Source organism: Ictidomys tridecemlineatus, chromosome 1 (genome assembly GCF_052094955.1).
Source record: "Ictidomys tridecemlineatus isolate mIctTri1 chromosome 1, mIctTri1.hap1, whole genome shotgun sequence".
Lineage (NCBI taxonomy): Eukaryota > Metazoa > Chordata > Mammalia > Rodentia > Sciuridae > Ictidomys > Ictidomys tridecemlineatus.
Genome location: NC_135477.1, coordinates 124532627 through 124554853, shown reverse-complemented (window position 1 = coordinate 124554853; position 22227 = coordinate 124532627). Strand labels below are relative to the sequence as shown.

At 38.1% G+C, this 22227-nt stretch overlaps 1 protein-coding gene across 1 annotated transcript in view; it reads right to left on the bottom strand.

Moving 5' to 3' along the window:
- Positions 1–347: 347 nt before the first annotated feature.
- Kctd16 (potassium channel tetramerization domain containing 16) overlaps positions 348–22227 on the bottom strand; it is a 265730-nt gene continuing 243850 nt past the window's right edge. The window contains exon 3 of the mRNA XM_005324218.4: positions 348–11934. Coding sequence (XP_005324275.1) covers positions 11483–11934 — 452 coding nt within the window. The 3' untranslated portion in view covers positions 348–11482. The remainder of the gene's footprint in view (positions 11935–22227) is intronic.

The window sequence follows — 22227 nt, the reverse complement described above, 5'->3', positions numbered from 1 at the left end:
AATATGAAAGCAGTTAATAGCAAATTAATTTTTTTCATATCGGTCAGTGATTTCAAAGAAAATAGTTGTTTTCATTGGCAGTAAGGATAGATGGTAGTAATTAGCAGTGTAGATACTGCATACATAAATATGTATATATGTATATATATATATGTTGCTCAGGGCTGTTGTTCCATCTATACGCATTTGCCTTTTGAGTGGTCAATGATTGCCAAAGTAGTGTGCAAATCCATTGGGACATTAGTAATACTATTTTTTATCATGTTTCTCTCACGAAAACAAATAGGTAAGAAAGAAATACAGCAGGCTAAGATCTACAGTATTACACACCAAGGTAAAACAGTTACTGAGTTCTTAGAGTCACAGTAGTTTATGTATATTTGCTATTCACAGACTGCAGACTTTTTGCTGAATAAAGGAGTTGCTGGGAATTGACAACGTGTAGACATGCATTCATGTGAGTCCATAATTAATGATGTTTATACTGTAATAAGCACATTCATTTTAACACCATTCAGTAAACAGATTCCTTTAAAGTTTAAGCTAAGTCTGCTATCACAATTACACACAAAAAGAACCTGTAAACAATTTGACATTACACTTATGTACAAGCAAACTGCATTGGAAAAGAGAAGAGGTAATTTCAATGGGTGTCACTTGGTATACATCAATGTGCAACAAACTGACCCAATTCATCAAGTGCTTCAATGAGGTCAGGAAAAAGTAACATGAGCAAGGCCCCAGTAAATCACCACCCAGTGTTAGTTCCAGCAAAACTCAACACTTCTCTGTCTGTGGTGACACCACATTCAAAGCATCAGAGACATGTAAAGAGGATCTTGGTAATCCCTGGCAAAATGTATTTGGAGATCTCCAGGTAACCTAAGCAACAGGGCCCTTCACTTCAAAAGTGCTGATATTGTTTAAACATGACAATATATTTGGGACAAATTATTTTGTTTCTCAAGTTCTACCCAGTGTTCTTCTGGTTGTGAAAGATGTGGGAAACAAGAATTCTACTAAGGTCTTTATTTAGGTTTCTTCAGCCAACACAAAGGTTATTTATTTTCCAGACTAAGCTGAACCCTATTACCAGTCAAAGGAGTGACTCACTTAAAGCAGATCCCATTAATAATTTTCCGTGGGATTTTCTGAAAAGCATATCCCCTAAGTCAATACTTTGATGTTTTGAATAGGATACCTTTCCAATAATGCATAAGTCCATTTCCTTAGAGCAGAAACAGGGTCATGAAGGGTTTGGCACCCCTACCCCTCAAAATTTAAGAAAAAATAGATTAATCTGTTTTTAATATAAACTAAGCAGCATATTTTAAGAAAAGCTCTCTTGATTGAACTTGTTCCTTTGGAAGTAAAAAATATGTAAATGAAAGAAAATAGCATGGGAACTTAAAGCCAGATGATGTAAAATATCCTGTGTCCCAAATTTTGTCGGGGGGGGGGGGAACAATCACTTCTTTTAGTGTCCTTAAACTTAATTAGAAAATTTAATTACTAATATATATTTAATTACTATGTTTAATATATATATATATACATATATATATATATATATATATATATACATACATATATATATATATATATATATATATATATCATGTTTTTAAGACCACATTGACAGAAGGCCTATGGAAGAAGTAAATGACCTTATTTGATTAGTTCAAAAGTGCTTCTGGTTGTGTGCACACCCTGATGAGTCCCTGGGAGGAAGAATCTGTGCTTGGTTTGTTAGCCTAGACTGAGCTGGGAGCCAGGCTAAGTATCTGGAGGGATAGGGTTGTGTGCCTGATCCCAGGGAGCACCAGGGAAAATCTGTTTGCATAGGTTGACTTCAATCACTTTTCACATTCTCCAGTGACATGGAAAATACATGGCTATGAAGTGAGAACACAACTTACTGTACCCTGAATAATGTCCAAAATGCAGTCGTTTGGTTGTTTGTCTAGAGGATGCCAAAACAGGCAAGTAATGTTTTCTTCCATTTCATTACATTTTGTTCCTTCTTTGAGAAACTGTTTTGGTATTTGTATAAACAGATTGGAAGGGCTATTTTCAGGGGACAGGAGAGTGTTTGGTTAATATTACAATGTACCCTTGAGCTTTAGTATCTATTTACAATATGCATATTATAAATTATTTACTGTACCTTCAAAGTAATTAAACAGATAATATACTCTACCTACAAATCACATAAGCCACAGAAACTCCTTTATGAATGATAAACTGAAATCAACCAGGAGATAGTAAATTAAACAATAGGCAAGTGAAGTACCTACATTTTCTTTTTTTTTTCTTCCTAAATATTATCACTGTTCATTTGGTGGATGTTTTTAATGAACAGGTTTGAAAATACATAGTTTAAAATTCCAACAAATGGTTTGATAAGAAAGCCAGTTTTTACAAGTTTGGCATTTTGTTTGGTTTTGTATTCATACATGTTAAATCTAGGAATTTTGATCATTTTTCTGCACATAAATACATACAAACATTCATAGTAGAAGAGATTTTAGAAATCAAAACTATATTACACCTTCTAGGAAATCAAATAAAAATTATAATAATAATAAATTTCCCAAACTCAGAATTTCAAACTATGAGTTTTCTTTATGAGTGTATATATATTAAGATATTTATATGTATATATATACACATTTAGATAGATGTACATACATATATACATGTAATTTTATACACAAACAAAACACACATATATGCATTCTCATACCCCCTCACATATTTCAATGCAGTTTCTTCTCTGCAGCTGCCTTTCTTTTCCCCCCAACTTAGAAAAGTAATCATGATATTTTGGAGGCAGCTGAGTCATTTTTGAATTTCTGATCTGAATTGAATAAAAATCCGATCTTTTAATAAAAGTCCAAACATGAAGAGAAGATACATAGATGCATGGAAGTATAAATACATGTACCATCCATGGGTATACACCATTGGTGCTTCTCCCAAAACTCTCCCTGGTGACCTAGTGCAACAGAGCACACAGTCCAGTTGCCATTCTCCTGATATATGGAAGATAGCTTACCACTTTGGGTTGGGAGGAATCAGTACTTGCCAGACACCTGTTCTACTTGTTTACTTCCCCTTGATAGGGTTTGTGGCATAAATGACAGCTGGTGGCAAGAACAACTACCCCTCCAAATTTGCCTTTTCTTTATCTCTTCTGCAGTTGCATGTCTATTAGGATTTGCAATTTAAAATAGCCAATGACTTCCAGTAAGGGTGTCAGGTGGAGTTTACCCTGGCTATCCTTTACTTAAGAATAGAAGAGATGAGAAATTGGCAAGGTCCAGAGAATAAAGAGGATATACAATGAGATGGTTAAGCCATCAGCCTTTATGTGTTATTTTCTTTTTCTGAACGTCACAACCTCATTTATAAGGAGGATGGTGGCAAAGCCTACTTCATTGGGTTATTATAGGATTAAATGAGAAAAGGTATGCGAAACGCTGTAGAGTTTTCTGGCATGTAACAATAAATCTTTAATAAATGTTATTTATAACAATACTTAAACCACAATTATAGAATGTTGATCACAGCTACATATAGAAATAATATTAGTCTAGAATTTGGATGACATGAATTCAACCTCTTTATTCCAAATTTGATTCCCTAGGGGATTATAAAGTTCATTATAGTGCTCTGTCCATGGTATATACTCAATACATCATTGATGAACACATACATGAAACAAATAAATGAATGAATGAATGACTTAAATTCTTGGTTCTTAGATTCCCTTGTCAAAAAAAAAATAGGAATAAAATGCTCTGGCCTTTAATCCATCCTTTGGATGTGGGTAGATGAATTAAAAGAAAAACATCCAATTTATCTGAGATTGCAAATGTGCTTTGTGTCCTAATAAAGTCAGCATATTCATACCAAATAATAAGGGGTCAGCAGCCAGGGGTTGTGCTCAGACTTGTTGCACCTTTGAAAACAGGGTGTGGCAGCCACCCCTGTGTGCATCTGAGAAACATATTCTCCAAGATTGAAGTGCCTCTTTAGTGAGTCTCTATTCGACCCAAGGAAATAAACAATGAGCATTAAGAATGATGAAATCATTGACCTACTCTAAAACTTTTCTCTTTCTTACTGGCTTCATTTCTGAGAGCACTTTGTTGCCTACTATTGATCAGCTTGAAAAAACACGTTCAACAAGGTTATGTAAACTGAAAATGCTCCCAAAGTGCTTCCCAACAAACATAGTTAGCTATTCTGAGGTTGACAACATCAGTGAAGTATGATTTTTCTCAGGCAGAAAGATTGAAGTAGAAGACAGACACCTAAACTATAGGACTGCCCCATCACTAACAGAATCCTAGAAAAAGTTACATATTTTCCTCCCAAAAATATCAGCCTTCACATCTCTACAAAGAGATAACTGTATCTAAATTCAAATAAACAGTGTATACATTTGAGTTGGCAACTATTATTTTTATATTTTATCCTATCTTCAGAATACAGAAAGAATACCTCAGAAAACTTACACCAACACTTAATTTATAGTGTCTCAACATAAGCACTATTGACATTGGGGCAGAATAGTTCTTTGTTTTGAGGGGCATTCCTGTGAATTGCAGGATTTTTAGCAGAATCTCTCACCTATACCCATTAGATATCAGCAATACTCCTTTATCATGACGCTCAGAGATATCTCAGGCATTGCCAAAAAATCTCTAGGTCACAAAACCACCCCTGGTTTAGAACCAAATGTTTTACATGCATTGAACCCATGCAAAATAAAGATTTTCTGAAAGTGTTTCTGTTTCTCTCAAAGAAGGAAACCATTGACCATTGGTCACACACAGTTCAGAAAAACTGCTTATGATCAATGGGAATTCTATGTAAATTTTAGCTTTCAAAAAATGCATTTTTAGGGGCTGGAGGTACAGATTGGTGGTAGAGCATTTGCCTACTATGTGTAAGGGTCTGTGTTTAATCCCCAGGATCACATTCTTTTTCTTTCCTTTATACATTTATGTGTGTGTGTGTGTGTGTATGTGTGTGTGTGTGTGTGTGTGTGAGAGAGAGAGAGAGAGAGAGAGATGCCACTCTTGATCATATGGATTGAAAGGACTTTAATTTTGCCCCAGAAATCTGTCATGTTTGGATTTCATATCAGGAGAACAGCTTTACTCAACATTCTCAAGGACTGATACCCACAGTAAAAGTCAACTATTTTTCACAACTAAAGAGCTATTAAACTTTGTAACCAAACTTTTTCCATGCACTCAGATAACACGCACATGGACATTAACCACTGACCCAACACTAACCTAAAAATTGCACGTGGCCTCATGCACAAACATATATAGTCACAACAGAAATGCAGCTTTGAAACAACTCTGCACCACTTCATGCTACATCAATTTTCTTCCATTTGTGATGGATAGAACCAGCATCTACAAGAAGAGAATCTGATGTTGATTTTTATTGTGCAAATGCAGATAAATTAACCAAAGGTCATATTAAGAATAAACTGATAAGACAGCGCAGATCACTGGGAAAGACTTACTAAATCTCTAGTTGGCTCATAAGTGCTTTTATAAAGCTGATTTACAGGAAAATTATTCCCCACCCTTCTCCAGGACAAACCCCTTGATAATTGCTGGGCCAGGGCATGGTTTTGTTTATCCTTTTAAAAGTAGCTTCTCTAAATAATGCAAAGATGACAATCTGGGCCATAAAATTCATTGCCCAACTAACAATACAATTCACTCACAAACAAGAGAAATTTTTTTTAAAGCTTAGAAAGTTGGGGTAGAAGGGAGTATAGGAAAGCAGGAAACTGAATCATATTGAACCATTTTGTTTTTATATTGACCAAATCTTAATTAACTGCTCAAATTCCTCAATTTCATTAACTATTCATCAATTAACTATTTCCTTTGGCAGTAATCTTTGCTTAAATATTCACAGACAATCATGATTAGCCATTCTTTCCCTCTTTAAGTCATTCATTCTCTATTTCTTATAAAATGGGAATTTAGCATCTATTCAGTTATTTTATTATATAGATAGGGCTAACTGGGTCTATAATTGTAACCTTCCAGATTTTTTTTTTTTTTTTTTTTTTTTTTTTTTTGCTAAATAATCATTGTATTGGCATCTCCACTGGTCAGAGAGACTAGAAAATTTCAGGACTTCATTTCCCTTTATATCATTACATATGCACTGTTACCATTTTAAAATTCACTCCTTATTTCTTTCTTTTGCATTTATTCTCATACATGAGCTTTTGCTTTGATATTTTAGTTGGTGTTAGAGGTCAGGAATGTCATTATCTGAGAACTTCATAGTCCTGCTTGAATTAAATTGGGCAAACTAAGTAGTTCAATGGCTCAGGACTTTATTGATGTGAAGCAGCTGAATTCATTCACCACTTCCATATTCACTATGGTGATACTTGTACATACCATCAATAGAACCACCTTTGGGGCCATACACATCATTAAATTATAGAACACTCTAAGTTCTCTGACTTGCACTGAGCAAGGAAACGAATAGTTCTCCTTGAGAAAGGTCAATATTCTTATTCCTTATTGGGTTTCATAAGGATACATCTCATTCAGAGACATGTTCCCTTCTACCCAGTGATAAAACTATAATGATATAAGCTTGTAATTTGGGGGAAAAAGGCACACACCAAACCTTCTAAGGAAGGGATTATATTTGAAAGGCAGATAAAATGGCAAAGGAATCATGGAAATCTACTGTGCATTAGCCCTAGATGTTTTTCTTTAGGCCCTTTTTCTTAAGGTGATGAAAATACATGCTTTGACTTATTTTTAGTGGGAAGAAAATGAGAAGACCTCCTAGATGAGCCACTAGGAGGTGAGAGAAATGTTGACCTCACACTAAACAATAGTTTCTCAATGTAAGGTATACATAGACCAATCTCACCAAAATCATGAAGAATACAAGCTCAAATGCTGATTCCTTGGCTCTGCTCTTTGGATTTAGGGTGAAGGATATCTGGAAAAAGTGCTACAAATGATTTTTGTGCATACTATATATTGAGAATTGCTGCTAAAATGTTTGCTATGGAGGTCACGGGGTAAAGAATCTCCATTCCAATGTGAACAGCAAGAAGAGAAAAACAGGCATTTCAAACAAATAAGCTCTGTGGTTGTATCACAAGGCTATGATTATCAAAGTTTAAGACTCTTTTCCTTTCAGCAGGGGTGGAGAGCAATGACCATTTCATCTAAAACCAGAATGATGAAGGCAATATAGATCAAACCCATTCCAGCAGGTTTCATTTGGTCTAATTTCTCTGCAGATATTAATCATTGTACAGTCCTGTACAAATGACAACTAACTCCATTGTAACTTCAAATACAGAATGCTCAGTCTAAATCTTTCTCTAGTGTGTTATTTTGACAATGTAAAAGAAAATAAATAAATTGGAACAGTGGGCCATCAAGATTACAAGACACCAACAATACCAAGACATTAAGGAAAGAAATGGCCCATGCTAAACCTATAAGCCAGCATGCAAATTGGCAAAAACATTTATCTGCCACAGAGGCACCAGGGGAAAAAATAACTCCCTTCATTTTTCCTTAGAAAATTGCTATGTCAAGTGGAGTTGACAAAGAATTCTTCCTGAAAGTTCATGGAAAACGTCTTATTAATTCTAGCAAAGATCATCTAGAAAGCCAAAGTTAGTCAAACTCCACAGCATTGTACCTAGTGGCAAAAAAAAAAAAAACAAAAAAACAAACCCAGCACTCAAATGCTTTGGGTTAATCCACTAGTGGATAAGAAATTGAAAGAATAAAATTGTAGCCAAGGAAGACAGGTGAGAATCAATGTCTGACTTCCACTGTGAAAACTGGTGTCAAACAATTTTGTGAAACACCACATATGCCTTTCCTTTTTCTCAATAGAGCATGTTTTATTTGGCATATACAAAGGATACTCAGAGTGGCATATAAAGCCCAGAGAAGCAAAAGTAATCCAGAAACATGAGCAGTGGTAAATAAGAAAAATCCAGAATGAGCTACACACCTCCGAGTATGGATAAACCTGCCTCAAAATCAAACAAGCCCAATAGAAAAGTGAAAAGTTCTATGGCCGACCCTTTTAAACAATGTATGTCCCCCAAATGAATCCACTGGAACAGATTTCACTATGGAGGGATAAAGAACAAAGGGAATGCTTGTGATTGTGCTCCCCCTGCCCTTTTATTTTAAATCACCATGCGTGCATTTCCTGGAAGGTATCTGTGACTGTAATTACAAAGGAAAACACCACTGCATACTTTGGGAGCCACCTCACTTGGTTGTTTCCATGACCACATCTCAGTGTGATTTTTTTTTTTTTTTTTTTGAGGAAGAGGAGAAAGAGCACACTGCTTCCATGAGTCAGTATTTTTATTTCCTGTCTTCCTCTTTTCCTTCTGAATATAGAGCACTCCTTTTAGATAGCGGGTAGAGAACTTTTATGTTTATGTCTTGGGGACACCCATGTGCCTTTAGGGAATGACCTCTCCCACCTCACTGAATTTAGCATTGCCAGACGTTCCAGGACACAGCCTAAGCTGGGAATCTACACATATGGTCTCCCACTCATTGACCCATCGGTTACCATTAGTTTCGTCATATCAACACTTTATGGCCCTCATCTAACCAATCTTCAATAGTCAACCACATATGTTGTTCTGTCCAAAATTGAACTAAAAGTTCCGAAAACTATTTTAACTTCAGTGAAAGAGACCTGACTTCCAGGACTTCTAGAGCATTTAATTTTGTCATTCACTTACCCCAAACTTATTTCCAGCACTACATGCCACCTGGACTCTGTGTGGTGATAACTACACTCACAGTAGGACTGACGACTTTCATGTTTCCTTACACCCTTTTACTGACCCAGTCCACATTCATCTCAATACCAAGACCCACACAAATGAACACCATGTTGTTGTCTTAAATATTTAAGACTTTTTTTTTTTAACCGTTGAATGGGTGCCAATTTAGAACCAACCCAGAATAAAAATGTTGTGTCATTGTTTTTAGCAGATTTCCTGCTAGTAGTTTTACTTATGGAGGTATAAAGAATGCCTGCACAGAAAAAGAAATCACAACAGGTCAGGGACTAGAGGAATAGTGCTATGAATTCCTTTTTTTTTTTAATCTTTTTTCTTTTTTTCAGCATTTAATTTTCTATTTGAAGTATACTATTGAAGCAGTGGGTTGACTGCCAGCCCAGTTCTTCAATTCTTATCAGGGCATCTCTCTATCTTGATGTCCTTACAGTTAGGTCTGACATTTAAGGAAGTCAGGATTTGGGCCAATTTACTTCGGCCCCCAATTTTTTTGACAGCCCTTCCAGAGTGACCCCAACAATCATTTGACTGACATGGACATTAAATGTAACTTCTTCTTGACCCATTGATCTCTGTAATTCTTTGCAATATCTTCTCTTATTAGAATGATGGTATTTTGATGCACCATCAAGAAACATTGAAAAGAATGAAGACATATTGGTAGGTTTTACAAACAAAGCTATGTTGTAGTTAAGATCAAATATATGCTAATATATTAACACATAAAAGAACACCATTTGAATTCATAAATTATAGTTCTCTTGGCATCTCAACTTCCAAAATAAACTTTCTTTTTCACTTAAGTAAAACTTAAACTCCATTTGAACCATTAGAACAAGAAAACATTGGCTAAGTCTATTGCCCGGGTGTGAAGGCAAGAGTTACAAAAATTCAGAAAGATATCCAGATACTAATGGGCACTAACAGAAATCAATACAGAACCTCTTACATAGTAAATGCACATCAGTGAAAATTTCCAAGAGAAGAAATTGATCATAGTTTTTCCCTCCTAGAGACATCCAGTTGCCTTTATTACCTATGATTACACACACACACACACACACACAATGAAAAAATTAGAAGTGCTTGGCACACAATTAATAATCAATAAATTGTTTTTCAGTTACTCTGAAATGCATGAGAAATGCTGAAAATTAAAACTGGTCTGTTAACCTTCATTAAGCACAAGTCTACAAAGGAGCTACTGGTACATTAATAGAATACAGAGTCACATGAATGGGTGGCTATTAAGTTTCTTTTTGGCTGTGTCTGTACAGGTAAAGGATGTGATTTGTAAAGACAGCTTAGAAAGCCAACATCTTAGTTTCAGATCCCCAATTGCCTACTTGGCTTATGATTAATAGAAATGACAACTAAATCTGAGTACGGACACAGCCAATCCCAGAAACTCAAAGGCAACCAAAACTAGCCCCAAGCAATAACAATGTAGCACTGTCCTTTAAAATCCTTATGAGAAATTATTAAGAGAATGTGTGGAATGCAATTCTAAAACAAACAAATGAAAAGCCGGGCCCTTACTCAAATGCTGTCTGTTTTTCTTAATTCCACAGCTGTACAGGAGTACAGAGAACTTTGGGTGAATTATGTGGAAAGACCACAGCATGAAAATGTTGGTATTCGGAGGAGGGTGATAATCCAACTCAGGGTAGAGAAGGCTGAGTGTGGGATCATTTAGTAGTTTTTTTTCTGTGGCTATGAGTGGGTTTCTTTTTTTTTTTTTTTCTAATACAAAAAGAAGGTTGTACTAGCTCTTCTCACCTTCTCCAAATACGGAGAAAGAACAAAACAGGAAAGTGGAGCCTGAAGGTATTAATTTCAAAATAAGGAAGACAATTTGTTGATGATGAAGGTTATTCGATGTTTGAAAGTGTTGCCAAGAGTTGCTGGGAAATCTGCCCAGGAGGGTTTTAAGAAAGAGGCAGAAGCGCATCCGTGTGAAGTGCTTTAGGAGGGGCTGCTGGCAGCAGGGCACAGCCCTTAGGATGCCCAGGCCCTGGGTCATGTGCATTGTGTCTATATACAGACTTAGTTGTGCTTGTGTGGCACAAATACTCATGCATACGGAGTCAATATAAACTGGCACATAGAGATTTAAGTGAAAAGTCATATAAATCTGCCATTCCCCCCTAACCCCTTAAACAAAGGAAAAGGAAAATTTAAAAAAATGCAAACCTATGCCATTGGGCCAGATCTCACTCTACCATGTATCCTTGATCAAAGGAGGGAGGTAGAAGATGAGAGGAAAAAAACCCAGTTTGGGATAGATGACTCCCAAAGCCTGTCAGCCCCTCTGCTGTAGCTGGTTCTCATCGTGTGTAAGATACTCAGCACACGGGACCAAGTTAACAAACAAACAAACGAACAACAACAAGAGTTTTTCATGTGTTTCCACATCTGGAAAGAAATCTACCCTGTGGATTTACACGTTAAGGTGAACTAGGTAAAGTAGGCAGTAGTTTATTAATGGACTATCGTGTTCTAACAAATGTGTGTCATTACTTGTTCTTTTCCTTTAAAATATGCTGTTTTAGGAGGTTTATTTTAAAATGGTGACTCATTTTCTGTTCTTTTCTTCTCCCACCCCGCTGCCCTCCCCTATAGATGATACTTCCGTAAAAGTTCAGACTGCCAAGGGTGCTTTCTCTCAGGGAACCGATCTGGAATTTTGATCTTTAGGAAATCCTGGATGCATTTCTCTAGCTCCTCCTCAATGGAGAGCTTTTCCTTAACAGCTTTTTTTTTGCTGCTCATGTTCGACTCCCTAGAGCCCGAAGTCAGAGTCCGGAGCAGATCACTTTTCCGCCGCATCTCTGACTGTTGGATCAGCTGGACTGGGCCCTTCTTGATGGGACGGTCCAGAGTCTGGATGTTGGTCTGGCGTGTCACCGGCCCACAGATGACCGTCTCCTGGGGAGAGCTGGCCTCAGACTGGCTGTCACAGCTGGAGGTGGAGAGGTCGTTGCAGGACGTGCCGCTCTCCCCTTCTTTGTCACCCTTGCCGTTCTTACAGCAGCAATCACAATGCGAGGACCACCGGGAAGGCTCACCTGCAAGGGAAGCACAGACCATGGGATGAGTGCCAGGCAGCTCAGTTGGGCAGCAAGCACAGCGCTCAAATACAGCTGCGTCACCAGCAAAGCTTCCAGAAATGGGTGGCACACAGGTGAGTGACAGCAACGGCACCCAGAAGCCACGTCCACCCAGGGGAGGAGGAGAGTGATAGTGCACTCTGAAAAATATAATATGCATGACACTCAGGCCCCTGGGCACCGGGGTCAGGCAGCGCTAGGGTGGAACATCCAGCACACCATCTGGTGACACTGTCACCTTGGCAGACCCCCTGGATTTCTAAAGCTCCAGTTCCCTTATCAATGAGATACTAACAACTTTCCTGCTTTAGGAAGGTCAAGTGAGAGGCACTCTGTGACACACAAGAAGTATGCAGTAAGTGCTTGTCTGCTTTCCCTGGTTGATGCTGACCCCTAACACAAAACTTGACCTTCAGGTACAGCAGGGGGAGTTGATGACTCTGGGGTGACAGCAACCAGTGAGGAAGGGCTTACTTTCTGCCAGCCCCATCTACTCCCTAGATACCCATCCTCTCATTGGCTCTTAAGATAATTCCATGGACTCTATTGTTCCACTTCTAATTTTCACACATGGAAAAGAAGACCCTGGAAGTTTAAGAAACTTGCCACGGCTTGTACAGTTCTTAACTGACAGAGCTGAGATCTGAATAAAGATCTCCTAAAAGTCATAAACAAGGCAATGAACTCTATCTTCTCTTTATTTTACCTATCTGTAAAATTCTTGCTTACTTTTCAAAACAATGTTTAAACTCTATGTTTCCTCTGAAGCCTTTGTCCACCTCCTCAGAAATAGTTGCCTTTCCCCCCTCTGAGTCAGGGTTATGTTTTTGTAAGTGCTTCTATTATTGCATATAATACATTCTGATTCATTTTACTGTATGCATATCAGTTCCCTGATGTGGAGATAGTGAAATATTCATTGCTATAATCCCAGAAAAGAGCCAAAGGAAAAGTATAGAATTCAGTAAAAAACTGTATCCTAATAATAACTTCTAAGTACCTGGATCTTAAGCTAGTCTTGTCAGTGGGTGTTCAGTTATATGGTCCACTAAACTCTTTTTTCTTTCTTAAGCCAGTGTGTCCTTCTTTCCCTATTCCCTTAAGTCTTGATGCATAGAACTGCATTCAGCAATTTCGAAACAGAGTGAATTTTCAGATACACAGTTGGTGACTTAGTGAACCAGAAAACCCCACAATTATGGCACAAAGGATCTTTCTAAACATAAGTCACTGCTCTCAGCCTTCCACCCTCTGAAGACCCAGTCTTCCCAGATTCATGAACTCAATGCTACTTACTGATCACTGGGCATTTCATACAGTTCATTGTACTGAAGCCGTAATAAATAAATACATAAATACATAAATACATAAACACAGTTCCTTTTTTATATACTAATACTAAAGACAAGGATAATGTAGTATCTCCATATGTTTTGGAGAAGACCCAGTTTTGTTTTCACGATATCTTATTCTCATTAGTAATAGGTCACATTACAACATGATCCTAATTTATTATGATTTCTAATATGGTCAGGGTAGGGAAAAAAACTTAACATGCAAACTATTAGAGAAATTCCGTCCTGTCTTTTTTTATAATGCCTCTTTTTTAAACCTATCTAAGTGATTTGATTATTTATTGATCTTATTATTTAAGATAATTCCATGGACTCTGTAGTTTCCCAGGAATTGAAAAAAAAAAAAAAAGTCCTGGTAAATAACATCTCCAGAAGTATCTCTAACTTATGCCCCCTTTCCAAGTTCCTTTCCAAAATGGGATTGAAAAATCTTTGTATTATATAGTCATTAAATTAGAAGCAGCAGTTCAATGGGCAACAATAGAAACCTCCTAGTTATCCTAGGCTATTACAAATAAATATCTCCCATGCAACATAAAAACAGTTTGACATGGAGCAGCTGGGGACTGAAAATATCAGCAATGGAAAATAGCTTCTGTCTGCTAGCATGGACTTCAGAGGGACCATCTCTCACCTTCGGCAGGCAGAATCTGCCTCTGCCCCACCCCCTAAACTCAGCCAGCCCTGTTAATATGACTCAACTGAGAAAGGGTTCTAATGAATTGGGCTACAGCACAGTAATCACATCAGACCAGAGCAGATGTAATTTGTTCCTTTCTGGGAAAGTTCTGAAATTGAATTTCGCCTTGAAGAAAAGAAAAAGGAGGAGGAAAGGAAATATATATTTATCTCCAAGACCTACTTGCCCATTACCTTTAAGCAAGATGATAAATATTTTGTCCACGAACCCTGCTGGACCCATAGAAGTGCAAGCCCTGAGTCTTTCTGCCCAAGAGTTCCCTTCCCAGTGGAAGTCATTCCATTCAGTGGACTCCAGAGGAAACCAGAGTCCTCTCTAAAGATCATCTTGACAATGTGACACCGTGGTGTGAAGGATCCTTCTATATTCCCATGGAAAACTCCCGCAACCTTCCACTGTACAGCAAGCCAGGAACCTGGCTCTGCTGCAGTTCTGCTCCCTGAGCTACTGGGACTGTCATGTACTTGAATGTCAGCTGGATCCTCCTGCTTCAGGGCAAATAGAAACCTTACTTTTCACTTATTCAAAGTACTATCACTATTAAAGGGAAATTGAACAACTTAATTTGAGTGTAGCCTGCCATGCTACCACATGTTTCAATATTTTATGAGAATATTTGAATGTTTTACCGTTTTGGCAAGATCATTTACAAGGTGGCTTTTGAAGTCTATATATTATTTCAAAATTAAGGAAGAAGATAGGTTTAATTCAGTCCAGCTAAAGCACTATATGAAGAGTCATTGTGAAAAATTTGAAAAATAATCAAGGGTGAGAAGAAAACCACTCCATCTCTCTTTTGGAAGCATTGTCTGCTTTGATACCCTCTTCTGAAGAACTTAACCACAAGCAAAGAGGTTCTAAATCAAACATGAATGTGGTATAAGTACCAGGCCCCTTCACCCTTGTAGTCCCGCTGATACATGCTCACAGGTCCTATGAAAGGGACCCATGAAAGGTCAATTATGTAACTGAAGGTATTCTAGTATCCCCACTCCTCAATCACAGCAAACAGTGATTTGATAAATGCCTTAGTGCTTCAAACTGCAACATACTTTGACTTCTAATTTGCTGAGGTTTCAATACTGGCTGGAATAATAATTCTCTCCATTTGGGGGGAAAAATAGGTTGCAATTGATTAGCCATATGTGGGAAGAAAACTATTTCATTCTAAGAAAAGTCTGATTTATTGACATTTTAAAAAGCAGAAAACCTATTCCCTTTTGGTAGAGTTATTAACTACTTGCTGGTTAAAAAGTCTAATAGCTCCACCTTATTTCTGAATAAGCCATTGCTGAATTTGTTGGATATGATAGCATTTTTTTTTTTTTGGTGTCTGGCACATAGAGAAGGTTTGCTAAATGTCTGATGAATGAATGAATGAACTAAACACATATATTAAATTATTTAAGTTGACAAAAACATGGAAGAGCAGATCTCAAGCTCTACACTCAAGTTGCACAATTTGTCAGCTGTGGTGTGCTAGAGAAAATATCTGAGACTCAGTTTCCTTATCTGAAAAATAAGGTGAATAGTCTCTTCTTAACCAATCTTTTAAAAATATTAAATGAAGTAGTTAATATACATGATGTTTCATAGTTTGTGTAATACAATAAGCATTCTGCTCATTCAAACTCATCATGGTAGTCCTTACTGAGAAGAAGTAAAAGAAGAAAGATGACAGAATATTTCTCCCCTATGAAAAATTCAAGCCCAGCTGAGTGAACATGACTTAGCAAACTCACAAAGTGCTTATGCATTTTTAAAAGAGGCAGCTCTGCAATCTACCCACACTTCAAACTCTCCACCTGCTAATGGCTGTGAGCACAATGCACATCATTTACAGCAACAGCTGGGAAAACTGCTTTCTCCTGTCTTTTCTGTCAATGATGTAGGAGCCTTCCAGTCTGGGAACTAGGTGGCCAGATCTAATTTATCAGGGCTGCTGAAAGACTTTCTTGGTATTCCAGTTGAAAAGTCAATAATGGCCAAATTGATGTTTTTATAATTCTGCTAACCTTGGAAAAGATATTGCAAAGTGGAGATTGGTAATAGGCAGACTGTGTAAGCTTCTGGAAAAAGGAATGCACCTTCAAGTCTGGCAGCCTTTCTTATTTGTGGATGATCTTTTTCACTCACGGCCATTTGGCCTTGGAAGGGCCCAGCTGGGGCTCCTCATCAGGAGGTGGTGTGTATGGACAGGAGCAGCTAAACCACCCATATCTCAGTCAGAACCATTCAGAAAGATAGACACCCTTCCAGTTATTTTAACAGGGGGAAATAAATATCAGAACTTGGTTAAACAGAGATTGGAGGAGTGAACACACAAAAAGCTGATACGAAAGAGAAAAAGACAGTAACTGCAGGGTGCAGCTCCCTTAAATCTGTGAAAACAAAAGAGAATACAGTTATTAGAGCTCCAAAGCTTAGGAGAAGCATCCTGTGGAGGAGGGACCCAGGCATCTGAGAAAAGCATGCTGATCTGCTGGTGTTCATACCTCTGAAATGGGAGCGGAGAGAAGAAAACTGAAGCCAACTGCTTTTGGAGTAAAGAAAAGCTGGGTTGATGCCTACAGGTGCAAGGAACAAAGGAGAAGTTTTCCTTTCCCTCCTGTCTCACAGGCTTCCTCTAGCAGCCCCTACTGACAGAACTTTGTGGGAAGCCAGCTGGGCAAAGGAGCAGTGGCCAGTGCAGTGCACCTGGATCCCATGCCTAACATCACACAGAAGAGTGCATGGGGTGGATTTGGAGCTGAGAGAGACACACCTTAGTAACCAACACACTAAAGCTGAAAGGGATTAAAAAAAAAAAAAAGGCAGACACTGCTCTTGATCTGCTAGAATGTTTGGTCTCATAGAGAAGTTAGGAAATGGAAATAAAAGAAAGCCATGACCTCAGTTCAGATCCTGCCCTGCTGCCTGGTTGTACCTCGGAGTTTTAGATTTCCTCTTCCTTTGTCAGCACTGCATAACCTACCAATTGTCACCTGCATAACTCTACCTCAACCTCATGAACTCAGCCAAAATATAACTTCTCGAAGTGATCTTACCTGTTTATCCCCCCAATTTATGCTTCCACTAATCCCCTGGCCTTTGCTTTCAAAACACTATAATGTATAATTATGGTTGTTTCTAGGTTTATTGCTTTGATGTCTGTTTTCCACACTGGGCTGTAGGGGCTGTGCTCATTTCATTCTGAATTCTAGTGCACACTGCTAGGCACACACAGGTCAGGCTGTCAAGGCAGGTGGTAGTAGGTGCTCAGTAAATACCTATAGAATAAATGAATAGAACAGAAGACTAACTAAAGCTCTATATGGAAAGTTTAGTTGTGTGTGTGTGTGTGTGTGTGTGTGTGTGTGTGTGTGTACACCCAAGAAACTAAAACTTTCACCATAAAAAAGGAGAGAAAATTCAGTTATGCACTGGTCATTAGAATAAAAGATATTTAGGTAAATCACTACACATTAAGTGACAAAAACATGCTAACAAAAATAATAGAAATTCCACTGGCCTATCCAAAAATTTGAAAGCATATGTTTGCATCTGCATGCATGTATATGTGTAAATTAATCATCACCCATAATTATTTATTAATGTAAAAATCTCTATTATATGCTTTAAATAAAAATTAACTTTTTTAAGCACTCCAATTTTAAACACTCTATTTTTCACAGTTTTCATAATTTGAAATACTCAGACATACCCTCCCAGTTCAGATTTTTTTACCTGCAAGGTTTTACAGCAAGGTTTTTCACTCCCTGGTAGATTGTCCTGCTCTTTCAGGCATCCCTTGACAACAGCATATTTATTCCATCTTCCAAGTCATTATGTTCTTTTCTTGTTTCCTTTCTCATTTTATTTCTTCATCTTAGCATTAGCTTTTTTAAACAAAGACTTAGCTATCAGCTACCCTAAATGTCCTCATTTAATTACTTCAAATTCTTTAGCCCATCTTCACCTGTTTTCCCTAGTTTCCTCTTTATTATAGAGATTCCCTTTTTTTTTTTGTTCTTCACCATTTTTTGTAAACTAGAATAAGGTCCCCCAATGCTTCACTTTTCTTAGTCAATATCTAGGCATCTTCTCTCAATACCCAGTTCATATGTGAAAGAGCCCTCCCAACCACAGTGGGTGATTCAGGTGCAGGCATAGGTTCTCTTTGAGACCATGGGGGGTCAAGATGTGGAGCTGAAAGTGTGATATCCATCTTCAGTACGAGCTGGAGAAGACACTGGTGTAGCAGTAAGCAGAACAAGGTAGGAACAGCCAAGCAACGGTGAAGAGAAAGAGCCCTACTTCTAGGAGCACATCAAGTTGACCCACTCCTACGGTTATAGTTTTATAAGCCTAAAAACTCTTTTTGCTTAATCTAGTGAGTATTAATTTTGTTATTTAAAAGAGTCCTGAACACTATGTCAGATTCATATAAACATACTTAATATCTGCTCAGTTTGTCCTTTTCATCCTCTATTATGGTTTAGATTATTTGTCCCCCAAAAGCTCATGTGTCAGATAATGCAAGATGGTTTAGAGGTGAAATGATTGGGTTTTGAGAACCTTAACCCAATCCATGAATTAATCCCCCGACAAAAATAAATCGGATGGTAACTGTAGCCAGGTAGAGTGTGGTTGAAGTTTGTGGGTCATTGGGGGCATGCTTTGGGGGATGTATTTTGTATGAGGTAAGTGGAGACTCTCTCCTTCTGCTTCCTGGTGTGATGTCTTGAGCTACATCTACCCCCCCCACCCCACACACACACACTCTTCCACCACGATGTTCAGCCTTACCTCAAGCCCCAAGGAATGGTCTGGCTCCATGGGCTGAGATCTCTGAAACTGTGAGCCCCCAAATAAACTTTGCCTCCTCTAAAATTATTGTCAGGTCTTTTGGTCACATCAATGAGAAAAAAAATGACGAAAATACCCTCTAGGCTCATATAACTCCAGAATTAAGGCTTTAGGGAACAAGTACTACTATTGTTAAGCTACTTTATTTATAATGTTTCTCCTCTAGAATGGCAGCCTCTTTGATACACTACTCCTAACAAATTGACTAACATCTAAAAAGGGATATCGGGGTTCTCTTGCCACGTGTTGTACGTAGAGATTCCAATAGTGAATAATGTCATAGTTATCCCTCCAAAACCAGAAACATAGTAATATAATAATAATACATATAATTTATCAATGATGCCCTATTTGCCTGTTATTATGCTCAGCAATTGCCCTATGTTAGTCTTCACAATAATTTTCTCAGGTGATATTATTGTTTATTTCTTTCCACAGAGGAGGAAACCAGAGCTGAATGAGATGAATTGCCTGACTCAAGTTATAAAGTAGACAAATCGTAAGAATTCAAACCCAGATCTCTTTAAATGCAAAGCTTCTGCTCATTTTGGTGGATACATGATACAATATCATGGAAATTTTCTGTAAGAGATATTTAAATGTACTGACATCCTTAACGGGTTAGAGTTGATTTTAAGACCTGACCATCCAACTGATTCTAGCCCTTCAGTAATTTCTAAAAGTAATCAACTAAAAACAACTTGAAAGTCCTGGCTTTCTTAGGTCTTTTATCTTTATATATGTAAGAGATTTCAATTCCCTTCCCCCAGATCATTGGAAATAATTGAAAATGACTAAAGGAAGCATGAAGCATCCCTGATGCTTTTTCTGATGTGGGTGCATCACACACATCCTTCCACCTTTAGTCAGTTTTACTAGGGCTGCTCTGGTAGCAATCAGTGGTGTTTGAAGTCTGCACTTAATTAGCTCATGAAAAAATCCCTTTGCCAGTTAAGGAAGATATAATATTTGCTAATACTGCTTAATGAATATTCAACAATGAACTAGCATGTGATATCTCCTTACAGAGAAAAAAAAGCAAACACAACAATCTATGTTTATTGGCAAATGCAAACTTAAACTTCTATTGATCCTCCTGGTGAAAAAAAAAAAAAAAGTCAAATTACCCCAGAGCAATTGTTCAAGAGCTAGAGAACCCTATGAATTTTATGAGACACAGAGATGAAATAAAAGAACTGTCTTAAAATATTTATGAGTCATAAATTACTTTGAAGGAAGTTGGGCTGACCAGAAAATTTTGAATGCATGAGACTCATGGCGATAAGAAGGCCAAGTGGGATTGCAATGCAGAACAGTACTGTTGGCGGACCCAGATGCCACAGCAGTGTTTTGGAAACAGAATTGTAGTGAGTCATGGAAGGGACCTGGAAGCCACTGCCTGCCTCATTTTATAATGAGGAATCCATAGCAGTGTGCATGCCCAGTTCCTTTCTGGAACTGTTTGGGACCATGCCAGGGACACAACTGGGAAGGTGTGGAGCCATGTGGGTAAAAGGTAGATAAATCATACCCAGATGGAGGATTTCCCATCTGACAGTCTATCGTTTGGGTGTGTGGCTCTTAGAAAGAGACTATTTTTTGTGGAGTACAGTGCCGTTAAATACATGACAGGGGAGTTTGGAGTAAGAAGTTTCCTGCAACGTGACTGCACATCTAATCCAGAGAGAGGGAGAAGCTACGTGAGGATAACACTGACCTACATTTGTCCAGCAGCTCCCTACTGGGCTGCTCACTTCACCTGCACCATCTCGTGGGATCCTCACTGTCAGGGAAGGAAGGTGGAACTATGATGCCCGATTCCTACTCCCTAGGGTAAATAAGTAGCTAGAGAGGACACATGGTTCCTAGGTACCAGGAAGGCTGACATTCTATCAGAGAGATACTCATAATTAATATTTTTAAAACCTTTCTTTTTTAATTGCATATGCCCCTTAAGGAAGACCAAATCTCAGACACTGCCATGTGAATTAATTTACTGCTTGTACCCCATCCAGGAGGAAGCCTCGGAGCTCACATTAGTGAGCTGTCATAGTCTGGATCTGAAAGTGTCCCCCCAAAGAACTCAAGTGTTAGGCATTGCAAGAAAGTTCAGAGGTGAAATTATTAGATTATAAAAGCTGTAACCGTATAAGTGAATTAATTAATTAATCCAACCATTGAATTTACTACTGGGTGATAAATGTAGGCAGGTGGAATGTGACTGGAGGAAGTCATTAAGGCAGGGGTAGCCTGGATAATATCATCCACAGCTCTTTACTCTCTTGCTGTCTCTGCTCCCTGGCTGCCATGAGCTGAGAAGCTTTATTCCACCACATCATTCTGCCATGTTCTGTGCCACCTCAGGCCCAGAGCATAGGAGTTGGTCAACCACGGACTGAGACCTCTGAGTATTTTGGTTACAGCAATTAAAACAGGCTAATACGGGGGGCAGTGCCTGGAAAATGGTTCTTAGTCAGAATTACTTGCTGAGTTAATGAACTGCAAACACGTGTATGTGCCATGTGTGATGCTAAGTGATGTTCAAATATTTCATTTATTCTAACACTGAGTCAGGGTGTCTCTACCTCAGCACTATTGGAGTTTGGGATCCATAATTTTGCATAGGAGACTGTTCTGTGCACTGGGGGATACGTGGCAGCATCCCCACTCTCCTTTCACTGGTTACCAGTAGACCCCCTCCCCTCCTCAGTCAAGGCAATAGAAAATCTCTCCTGACACTGCCAGAGGGAGGTGGGGGGCAAAGTCACCTCTAGTTGAAAACTGTTGTTCTGAAATAAATATTATTTTATTGATGAGTAAACTTTTACTAATTGGTTCACTGTTTGCAAAGCTAATAAAAGGCAAAATTAGGATTTGACCTTTGGTTAACTCTGCCTGTTCCAATACTATTTTGATGCTCCAGTAAAACACTGCTTTTCTGGCAGGAGCTTCTGGAGTAAAGACCCAACCATGCCATTTCCAATAAGTTCCAAAAGAAGCTCAGTACAGAAGATGAAGGGAATTGAATTGTCCTTTCACTTTTCAAAAAATGGGAAGAATGTTTCATTTTCAACAGGCTGTCTTCAGATGATAACAGAACAGAAAGACTTGCAGAATTTAGCAGCTCTGCCTAAGCAAGTATCTCTGCTGATTGGCCACTAATTAAATGCTACTCTTTTAATTAGGATTTCAAAATAGGACAAAAGTAGAGCTAAGTAAAATTTTTTCCCATATAGCCAACAACTATATTATGCAATAATAATGGTCAACATTAATTGTTAACTGCCTTGACACATGTTATTGTCTGCACTTTCCTCTCAGAGGCTCATTTGAGATAGACAGCATCCC